The sequence below is a fragment of the Chanos chanos genome, chromosome 4 (assembly GCF_902362185.1).
Source record: "Chanos chanos chromosome 4, fChaCha1.1, whole genome shotgun sequence".
Lineage (NCBI taxonomy): Eukaryota > Metazoa > Chordata > Actinopteri > Gonorynchiformes > Chanidae > Chanos > Chanos chanos.
Window position 1 is genome coordinate 9280903 of NC_044498.1, and position 11662 is coordinate 9292564.

Consider the following 11662-nt stretch of genomic DNA (forward strand, 5'->3'; position numbering starts at 1 on the left):
AAAAATAACCAACAAAAATATGCAAAAAATATGAGATGAAAATGCCTTGAGGAATGAAGTAGCAACAGTATCCACTTTGGGCTTTTTAGTCTAAATGGGCCATGTCAGCGCCTGGCATGTCTTCAATCCACACCAACCATGTCCAACAGTCTTAAAGCACTTTCTAGACCCTGGATTTGGAGTGGAGGCTGGGGCTGAGTGAATGCCCTGCCCCTTGGCTCTCCCCTTTCAATCGCTCCCTGCTACTATAAGGAATCAGCTTATCCTCCCCCGTGCTAGAGGGCGCTCTTTCTGTCTCTAACTGCTGCTCTCCTCGCTTAAAGTGCTATTGGAGTCCTGAGGCAGAGATAGAGGCATGCTTGCTGGTTCCTCTCCGTTCTCCGTCAATTCTCCTTCCCTTTCACAGATCACTGTCATTGGACTGCTAAGGATGCGACTCCGCGCGTTATACTTGCTGCTGGCAGCGGAGGGCGGTGTGCGCGATCGGCCGTACTTCGGCCCTACCAACGAAGAGGATGTGGGAGATCCCGATGAAGACCGTGGCAAAATGCCCTCGTTTCTTGCCCATTCCTCTGGCCCCTTCCTGCCGTGACTAGGTGAGGAGCAGGGGCTGTCTGGCATCAGCATAGCGGGTGAAGACGGATCAAGGGGAGAGTCGAGAGAGCGGGCCCTCTGGAAACGGGGGTCTGTGCTGCGCAGCATTTCAGCAGCGGACATCCTGAAGCTGTTCTCCGTGCGACTACCTTTCCGCAGCAGCAGGGCTTTAAATGTGTCGCTGCTGGTGGCCGACTTGCGCAAGCTGCGCTGGATGGAGCCCGCTTGCCGTGGCAGTGACGACGTCACGCCTGGCGCCATCATTGTGGGTGTTACCGGAGGAGATGGAGAGTGACCCCGTGAACGATCATCATCTGAGTCTTTGCGCCCCAAGACCTTCCGCTTTGACCTGGAAGGACAAAAAAAATGAGAGAATGTATTGGTGGTGCACTAAAAGAAGATAACAAAGGCTTCCTGAGTGGTACTTATCCTGTTGAGTCTTTTACTCGTCAGTTCAGACTCAAATGTCTGCTGTGTGTTACTACAGTTGCCACTGCCATAGCTGTAAGTATAGTTTATAAAAATGCACTAGTTTAACTCTGGAAAGCTGTGTTTGCAGCAAGCCAAGCAAGTTGAGTTACACTTAAGATGAATTGCAGTGCATCTGGTCCTGACACAACAGGACAAAAATTGATCGAGAAATGGATTTAAGTTGTGGGCAGATATTTGTTAGTACATTTTGCTGACAATGCTATAGCCTGACTTTAAACGGTTACACATGCAACCTAAAGCCTTGGGCTATTTTTGGCCATCTCTCTTTGCCTTAAAGCTAAACCATCTCCACAATTCATTTTCAGATACTATATTCCCCCTCAGCCTTCTCTGAGCTCATTCTCCATTGATTCTGGTTCCATTTGCTTATTAAGTCAACAGTCCCCCAAGCTTGTATGAATCCGACACAGGGGGAGTCAGAGAAGATGAAATAAGGAAACATGTGTAGCAACAAAGGGAAGGGCGGGGCTGGAGGGTAGAACTTGAGTGCTTTATTCAAATGTAATATCTTAAAAGGCTACTTCAAAGAAGAAAAACTGCATATGCTGCAACTCAGCAGGATGCTCACTAGGTAAAGCAGAGATACAACAGAATTAAATCAACAGAGAGGACTGGGATAGTGCCCAAAAGCATTTCAAATCCAAGAGGCTAATTCAACCTCCCAACCAGCAGGGGGAGTCAGAGCAAAGCAAACCCATTCATTACATTGCCAGCTTCAGGGGAAAAGGATGCATTTATTAGCATAGAATCAAACTGCAGATTACGGGCAACATGGGATTAGCAGAGGGAGATAGGAGACATTCATCCTAGATCAGAGATGTCCTATGGGATTATGGCTAATCCCACCCCAGCATCACAATAGCAGCGAGACATCGGTGGCTAATTACTTGCCCGTCCGCACCTCATGTTTTGGGAGCAGTTCATGTTCAACTGATCCAGACTGAACAGCAAAAAGAAGAAGAAGAAGAAGAGATGGAAGAGGAGAGAGGGAAATGGAGGGAGAATGACAGAACGAGAGAAACTGAGTCGGAGAGAAAGTCATAAGATTCTCAGAAAATTCAGTGAAACCGCATGATTCACACAGACACCAACACACATATATACACCACACACAGAGATAGCTATACTGAAAACATTGTCCCTTCAGCCAATCTGTAGCCAATGGCGCCAACTCGTCTAGACAGGCCCTGCCTCCCCCTCGGTATACTAACACTTTACATCGAACTGTAACCCTCTGATGCATTATTGCAGATTGTTCTCCAAGTTATAGAAGACATTTTATTTCTATTTTATTTCTAAAGTAATCACAGGTACTTTGGTCACGGAAGCTGACTGTAAAGCACAAACACTTAGAACGTGTCTAGTGAATGATTCTGATATTCAGTTATCTACCCTGGGCATTTGCCAGTCAGCCGGTAAGTGAGTGAACTAACTGCCTTAAAAAGGACGTCCTAATTCCCACAGTTCAACTATGTTTATGGGACACTGACAATTTAATGATGGGTAACAAAAAGCAATGAAAATTAAAACTGTTTACATATTAACATCGGTCATCTTTCTTTTAGGTTAATCTTGTAGACTATTATGTTAACAGCTCTGTGCTTCAAAAGATTCGGCTCATGGTAACAGCACATCATAAACCAAAGGCTGATTGCTCCTTTCCCTTTTCTTTTCTGTACATTTTTACTTAAGGACAGACAGAAATGAAAAACTGTGTGTCTGAGTGTGTGAACAGTTCATTTTCACTCTGTTCAAATAATGACATTGAAAATAATCCTATAACAAACTGGCCATTTTGATAGAAATCTTCAATTCACTGTTTTATTTTGAGAGAGCAGGTTTATGAGAACAGCAAACACATATACAGCAGGATTTACTGAGCCCACAAACATACACACACACACACACACACACACACAGAGCATCTGGTGCACTCTGACTCACTATATTAAACTACGGTCTTCCATTTCAAGGTTAACTTCTGCCCCTAATAAGACTGACTCAATCCTGGAGGGAGAGTAAAGCCAGATGCACACACACACACACGCACACACACACACGCATGCAAGCACACACTCACTCACTCACTCACTCCCTGTGGCACCAAAATCTCATTGAATAAAATTGTGCAACCCTCTTCACAAGCTAAAAATCCTCCCTACACTTGATACAAGTGTACACACACACCTACACACACACACATACATACATCTAGGTTGAGGTATGATTTTTGTATGCATGTTTGCACATCACTCATCTAGCATTGAAACACATAACTCTGTGTATGTGTGTGCATGTGTGTGAATGTGCGTGTGTGTGAGTCTTTGCGTGTGAATCTGTATGCATTTTAAACATAAAATGTGTTTATAAACGACAACGAAAAACACACATTGAGAAATGTATCGCTGTGGACTATAAAGAGTCCGTGGCCCACATTAAGACCAGGACTGCTGGGAGGCTAAATTATGAATGAGTGAGTGAATAAACGAATATGCTTTTTACCCGTTCTCTAACCCAACCTCACCGTACACCCGCTTCCACTAGAGGAAGCTCTGGGATCCCTTCCATCAGACAGACAGATAACACAGAATATATCTCTGTTTCTTTCTAGTCCATGAAGAGCACCTCTTTGAAATATTTGAGAGTAGATGGGACTCCCTGGTTAAGGTTATGAAAGAGAAAGGGAGCGATAGAAGTGGGAGGCGGGGGGGGGGGGGGCGGATAACGGAGGGATGAAAACAGGAGGAATAACTGACAAATTACCTGTGAATGGCAGCAAACAGGTCCTCTGTGGTCCTGGGTCTTGTAGGGGTCACCATGTCCCCCTGGAGGTCACCGTTAATGCGGGGAGCTGATGCAGGTTCAAATACATCACCTGACAATTACATAAGCAGATTTTAACAACGAAATATATAATACACATGCACACACACACTCTTGTATCACCAAATACTGCACTTGAGAAAAATATGCACCTCTACATTACAATATATACCAATCACTTGTTGAACTGTAAGTCACTGGATACCCGGGAAAGTTCAGTCTCCCACAGCTACACCATACACACTATTACACAATTCAACATTTCACTAAACAAACAGACACACACATTCAACAGCACACGAAACACACACAGACACACACACACTACATTACACTAAATACACACTTAGCACTACTCTAACCGCACATTCTAAATGACACTAAGCACAGATACACACATAGAGCACTATACAGTTACACAGCTACACAGTTACACATATTGATCATGAAACAGAAACACACACTTTACATAGCTTTCATAGTGTCATACATTCATACAAAACTTACTCTACGTTTATATTAGCTGTTACACTAAGAGACACACACATTTAACATACACATCACTATCAGAATGTATATTGCGTAACATGAAATACATATTAAACAGGATTAACATTGTATATGGAGATTGAGACACCGCAAATTCCCGCACTGCATGTTCACAAGGGCATACATCAGCACAACAACGCTATACCCACAAGTTCTATTAGCTGACACACAGCACAGTGTAAACAGTGACAGTCAGGTTATATCTCTCACCTGCGAGAAAGACAAACACACAATGTACGTACAGTCAAATATCCATGACACTACGTTTTTCTCTGACATTTTTTTCCCCCTCTTACATTCCCATGGCTGTGTCTTCCTCTCTCTTAGTTTAGCTGCTCTTCTTCTCTCCTGTCCTCTCTCCTCTCAATTCTGCACTTCCACTGTCAAACATGCTGCAGGCAATCTCATGTTACAGGCTCCCCCTCCCTCACTTCTCTCCTCCCCTATTCACTGACAGCCCCACCCCCTCCCATCCTCCACTAACCGGCCCTCCCCAGGGAGTGGAGCCCCCCCCCCCCACCCTGCCCTGACAAGAGAGAGGGATTGAGAGAAGACTGAGAGAGAGAGAGAGAGAGAGAGAGAGAGAGAGAGCACATAGGACAGACAGGCAGCAGAAAAGTGTAAAAGAAAGATTAGGATGAGGCAAGGGGGGAGGGAGAGTGAGAGAGAGGGTGAGAGAGAGGGAGAGTAAGAGAGAGAGAGAGAGAGAGATGGGGAGTAAAAGAGATGGGACTGTGAATCAGACAGTAAAGGGATGAGAGAGAGATAGAGAGAGAATGAATGTGAGAATGAAAGATAGACGGATAAAGATGGATCAGTAATAAGTCAGCAGGAGAGAGAGAGAGAGAGAGAGAGAGAGAGAGAGAGAGAGAGAGAGAGAGCAGGATAGAGAGAGAGGTCGGAGGACAGATGGTGCAAGATGACCGGCAGCTGATAGTATGAGATGAGCGAATGAACAATTGAAAGAGGAGGGGGGTAGACAAGGCATAAATCTGTTGAGGATGCTGGTCTGTTGTATCCCACTTTAAGCATTATTTGGACAGGGAGTTAAAGAAGGTGAAAATGAGTTGGCTCTTCATTCTTCATAATCAGAAATAACTCTATCCTAGTTCCCTAAACAGCACTGTATTTCTAGCTGACCCAGTGAGCAAGAATGACACTGTGTACTACTAATTTTTATTCAAAACCTCACAATACTTCAGAAAAGCACTTCACCAGCAAAAGCTTTGCACGGCTGAATGTATGTACATTAATAATCAAAACAGTTGACATCCGATACTGTATGGTAAAGTATAACCTACCCAGCCTGTTTTCAGTACAACTAAACCTCAGCAAATTATCGGTTACGTTAAACACAATTTAGACACTGTTAACACTTAGAAACTTAACCCAAGCCTTCACAATACAGCCACATTTCTCATAACCTGTGAAAAACTTTACTACAGTTCATTCCTCCAAATACTCCATTCTCTAAATTTTGTCCTGCTTCTGTAATTCACTTGGAGCTGAGACAGTGCATTTCTCATCCCTTAGCGTCTCTAGTTTTAAAAAAGGCCCGGCTGATGAAAAATATATGATTTTGTGTCACATAGCCTAACAAATGATTTCTCTGCCAGCGGGGAAAGAAGATTACACTCACCACTCTCGTCCTCTTTGGAACTGACGGACCCAACGGTGCTACTGCTCTCATCCTCATCATCTCCTTCCTCTGTCTCTTCCTCCTCTATTTTGCTGCAACTCTCCATCTCTGAGGAACTCTTCCCCTCATCCAGGGCAGTGGAGCTCTGATGGGTCTCCTCAACTTGAACCTCCTTGGCGGGACTGCTGCTCTCAGGATCTCCTGTGGTTTTTGGCGGTGTATAACTCTCTGAATTGTCTCTGTTACTTTCTTTCTCTTGCCTCTCTTCAGAAGCACTTTCCTGAACCACTGTGGAGCTATCTGTTTCAGTGATCCCATTCGGGGAGCACAACAGTGTGATGGTGTCCTCTGCACTAGGTTGTGGGGTTTTCTCTTGTTTCTCCCCATGTGTGACTGCAGACATAACGAGAGAAAGTTTGGGTTTCTTGGATACTACTGGAGGTTTTTTCTTAGGTGAGGTGTTTGGGTTTGACTCCATGGGATTTGCTGAGAGTGCTGATGAGTCAAGACCCTGTGTGTCTTGTTCATTCCTAGCTGAGAAACTGACATGGTTGATCAAGCCATTTGAGAGGCAGTGCATCTGCTCAGAGAATGTTTGTTTTCCAGGATTTATGTCAACAGTGGCAGTACTGCAATTTGTAGATGCAATAGCATGGTTGAAGCCCATAGAATTATTATCTGAAAGTTTTGTCTCTGTAGTCGACTTGTTCTGTCCACTGCTCACAGTTTTAGGCTTCTCTGGTATCACAGACTTACTGGTCAGCTGGTCAGTCTTTATGTCCTGAGGTTTTGCGTGGTTCATCTCTGCATTCTCTGAGCGCTTGACCGAGCGGAGCTGCACACTCTGCAGAGCAAGAGGAGTGATGAGTGGTACAGTAGATTGGACAGGCTGCTGAGACTGTCTGGGGGCTGATATTCTCTCTGAGCTCAAAGGCTTGAGACTGTCTTTAACCTGCTTTATGCTGGCAGATGATGCTACAGGTGGTGTCATGACAGGCAAGGGTGGAGGTGGTGGAGGGGCAGGCACAGCAGAGAAAGATTGCATAGGGGGAGGGGGAGGGGGAGGAGGAGGAGAAAGAGGAGGAGGAGGAGGAGGAGGAGGAGGAGGAAGTGGAGGAGAGTTAGGAGGAGGACTGAAGGAGCTATTGAGTAAGAGTCCAGGATCCATTAAAGCCTCTGGAGGTGGAGGGGGTGGGAAATCTGGGGAGGAGTTGAAAGCAGGTGGGATGGATGTTTCCTGCTGAGGAGTCGCAGGTAATGCAGGAGCCGAAGTAGTTGGGAATTCTTGATTGATGGTGTTGACAGGACTTGATGAAGGGTGAGGGGGTGGAGGGAAAGATGGAGGTGTGAGTAGAGACCCTGGCGTTGTACTGGCAGGCAATGGTGGAGGAGGTGGTGGCTGAGGAATGTTGTTCCTGACAGAATCTGAGGTGTTTGAGGACAGTGAAGTGGAGGAAGATGAAATGGACACAGAAGAGAGCAGAGAAGACTTCCTCTCAGGCACTCTAGGTTTTGGTTTGGAGCCTGAAGGAGACATGGATCTCATGAAAGAGGGCACTGGGGTGCCAGCAGTTGGAGTGTTTGACTGACTTGAGTACCCACTAGAAGGGGAAGTTAGGCGGTGCACCCTGTCTGGTGATGAAGTACCTGTCCTGGTCTTTGCGGATCCCTCACCGTCTTGTTCCTGGGCAGGAGGCAGAGAACCCTGGGTACCATTGTGCAACCTTCCTCCGTTCGTCATTCCACCTGGTTTCCCACCTGCAGAGTTTTGCATTCGCAGGGGGGACTGTGATGGATCCGTATGTTGATGGGAGTAATCCATGCAGTACCCCCAGGATTCTCCATAGTCAGAGCGCAGGCTGCTGGTATCACTTTGTGTAGGTGTTACATGACAGATGGAGTACACATTGGTGACCCCCATGGCTGAAATGCCACTACTACCTGCACTTATGCTGCTCTGGCTCCTGGGCCTCAGCATCCAGGGATCCTCATAGTCACTACAAGGGCTGTGAGAGTGTGAGGAGGATGCCCCTTTCCCTTTTAGACCCAGCTGGAGCGACTGCTGTAAAGTGGCAATAAGTGACTCGTTAAGCACTGACCCATCCACCGTGTCGTCACGAGCACTCACAGATCCCATCTTTTTGGGTTTACGCCGCAATGAATCAGTGCGTGCTGGCGGAAGGGGAGGCTTCTTAGATTTGCGGAGAGAAATGGAGCGGGACAGGGAGCGGTCGCTGTACAAGCTGGTGTTGTCCCCGTGCTGTCCCAGGCACTCATACATGCTATGCCTTGCAGCCCTGCCTGCCACACCATGTCCATGCCCACTGCCATGACTCCTGGACCGGAGCCCTGAGTCGAGATGCATGGAGGTGTAGTAGCCGTCGTTGTCCATGGAGTAGAGAGAGCTTGAGTCTGTGCCCTTTGAGGAGCGTTCCAGGCTGCTGTAGAGCTGATGGATGGGTGTAGAACAGCTGGAGGTAAGTGGCCTCCTGGGCAGCACGTTCTCGGGGGTGTCGTACACCCAATGCTCATCTGAGGAGTTTGTCTCGGCAGCAACTGTACTATGGCTGTGCACGCTGCTGTCGGATTGGCAGGTTTCACTCTGGGAATCACCAACTGCTGCTGGTGTCTGAGCCGCGGTCTTGTTTAAATTTGGGGACAGGGGCCCTCCGCTAGCATTTGAGGCCACGCTGAGAGGCCTAGCAGTGGCGCAGGATGCGCTTGCATTCAGGCGTTGACTGGGGTTTGACGTACTGTGAAGAGCAATGACCTCCGTTGAGCAAGATATTCTAGCATTTGGGATGAGTGAGGTCGAGTAGCCAGCATGAGGAGAGACCACACAGGCAGGATTAGCCAGAGACCCCCATTCCCCCTGAGTACCCCTCACCTCCTGGGATTTTGGGCGTGGATGGGCGCTTACCCTGGGGGCAGTCCGCAAGTGCACTGCAGTGTCATCTACTTGGAGTTTCCCAATCTGGCGAACACCAGATGATGTTGCAGTGCAATCCTCTGGCCTGCATGGAGTGCTGTTGTACAGAGGTTCGGCACTCAGGGACACGCGCGCACCCCGAGGTAAACTATGGAAACGTTGCGCGTCTCCATTAAGATGTGGAGCCATGACTACAATCGATGATCCAGATAAGTTGTCATCAGAGACGGCTGAGATATTACCTGCAGAGGTGGACATGCCTGCCATCTGGGCAGCAATGCCTTGTCCCCTCTGAGCTCGGATCCTACGTACTGAAGGTGGGACAATTTTCACCTCCTCTGTCTGGCAGCCAGAATCACGCATCTCAGAACGTCGCAGTGCAGAGTTCACACTTCCGGTTCGCCCCAGTGTGGAATACTGCCCTGGGATAAACATGGATTGCGGTCGCAGCTCCCCACCACGTCCTTGAGAGGCTGCGGAAAATAATAATAGGAGGAGGAGTCAAAACATGACAGCAAAACCACAGCAACTGTGTTTCTCTCCTTCCCTCTTGCCTCTGTTCTATCTACTCCCAAACATCAGCTGTCAATCACATTAAGGTCTGTCTGGTGGGATCGCTAATTAAGTTGATTAGCTGTGGCCACATCAGATGTATTAATAACCTCCGGAAACTGATTAAAGCAAAGAACCAGACACAGGCTCCTGCTATGCTCTCCAGACCTGGGCATGATTGTGTGTGTGTGTGTGTGTGTGTGTGTGTACTAATTAGCCAGGATAATCAGAATCAGAATGAATATTGTGGTTCTGGCTGGGCAGATGTAGTGTAAGTAACAGAACAGTGACACCAATACAGTCCTGAGCAGTCACTCACAAACATACCCAACCCAGGTTACTTACATGCACATGTCGAATGATATTCTGATAAGGTATTGATAATCTGTATGGAAAAAATTAATGCAGCTCATGTGTAATATTTTCCATCTGTTGATATGAGCTGTGCTTTTTTTTTTGTATGTCTTCTTCTGTAACACACACGTATACTGAAGCAGCAGGGTGTATCTAACCAGTATCGTTTTAATGTCACGCCTGCTGAGGCATGAAAGGAATCTGGGGAACTTAGCATACACAAGTAATCATGACATTAAGACTGTCTGTCAAAAACTAATGATAAAAGCATTTCTATCAGATCAGCTTTGCTTTTTGCGGAGAGAGCGACTTGCGGTTATGAGGTTAGGCCCTACCAGCTATGTGAGTAAAAACTAAAATGGAGCTTAGAGCATAATTATCATAAATCCTTCTCTCAGCACGATATGGATAAAGAGCTTGGGAACCCATTGCTACGCCTTCCATCCATCTGCTTGGGATTCAAAGTCAAAGGTTAGGCTAACAGGGGACTTTAGGTAATAGTAGATGTTAGAAAACAACAACAAAAAAAAATTATAACATGGTAAGCTTCTGCTTCCTAATGCATGTCAAAGTCAAACTCATCTAGCAAATAAAAAGAGATACTCAGGATGTGTGCACACCGTGTATACAGGCTGTGTCACTGTTTTTATTATTAAACTACACATCAATGGAGCAGATGTAGGATATGTAAACCAATGCAAATTCTGCTCGACTCTTCCGCCCCCCCACCTCTCCTTCATCATGCCATTATTTCTACTGTGGCATTACTGAGAGGTCTGTCATGGAAGACCAAAAAAGGGGGATTACACCCTGACCTCAGTCATGCACTGCACAACAGAGGGTTCAACCATCTCAACCACAGTGTCTGTATATTAACTCTCACAAATTCAGACAAGATTCCAAATACAGGGGGGTCAGTGGGGAGTGACCCAAGAAAAAGTATATGAAATGGACTAGGGTTGTTTGCAGATGGTGGTGGTGTTTGCAATTAATAGTGGGCAAATAAGAGGGGAAGGTAGAAGCTCAACGGTGAAGATCTAATGAGAACGTTCTAGAAACCACAGACTATGACACAGAAACTACTGAAGAAGTTTTGGAGGTTCCACAAAGACTAAATATGTATTTTCTATTATCTGTCATCTAGAATGAACTCATGCAAACATTCGAAATGTTTAGATCTAGAGGATCTTCAGATAAGAAATAAGAAAATACTTTCACCAGACAGATTCCACAAAAATGATAATGTTTCAAGAGAGGAGGTGAAAATGGTGAATGGTGAAAGTCCTTGGTCAGTGGCTTTATGGATGACTGACTGGACTGCAAACCGATAAAATTTTAGAGCCAAGCTCAAAGTTCATGAAAACCATCCAAAAAGTAGCAAGCTCCAGTTGAGTACATTCACAATAAATTTGACTGGAACCTGGGCCCATACAGATAAGCATCGAAGACTACTAGTGCTAGGATGCAGGATCAGCTACCCTTCTTCCATTTCATTTTGTTCATGAGAATCGTAAAAGGCAAAAACTGATTTACATCAGCACTCTTATTCTTAGAAATTTGAGACAATTCACCAAATGGGGCAAACAGAATGACAATGGGGATTCAGTAAATGATAATGAGAAAGAAAGTTCTAGAAGGTTCTATCTGAGGACACTAGAATGAAGGGAGAACATTCTCAAGACACTGTATCCCATACAGCGTTTGAGACTACTCTAGATGAAACTACAGCG

At 45.9% G+C, this 11662-nt stretch overlaps 1 protein-coding gene across 1 annotated transcript in view; it reads right to left on the reverse strand.

Annotated features, from left to right (window-relative positions):
* Positions 1-297: 297 nt before the first annotated feature.
* nhsl1b (NHS-like 1b) overlaps positions 298-11662 on the reverse strand; it is an 85155-nt gene continuing 73790 nt past the window's right edge. Inside the window, exons 7-9 of the mRNA XM_030772542.1 lie at positions 6098-9499; positions 3850-3961; positions 298-943 (exon numbers count right to left, since the gene is read on the reverse strand). Of these exons, the coding sequence (XP_030628402.1) occupies positions 298-943; positions 3850-3961; positions 6098-9499 (4160 nt within the window). The remainder of the gene's footprint in view (positions 944-3849; positions 3962-6097; positions 9500-11662) is intronic.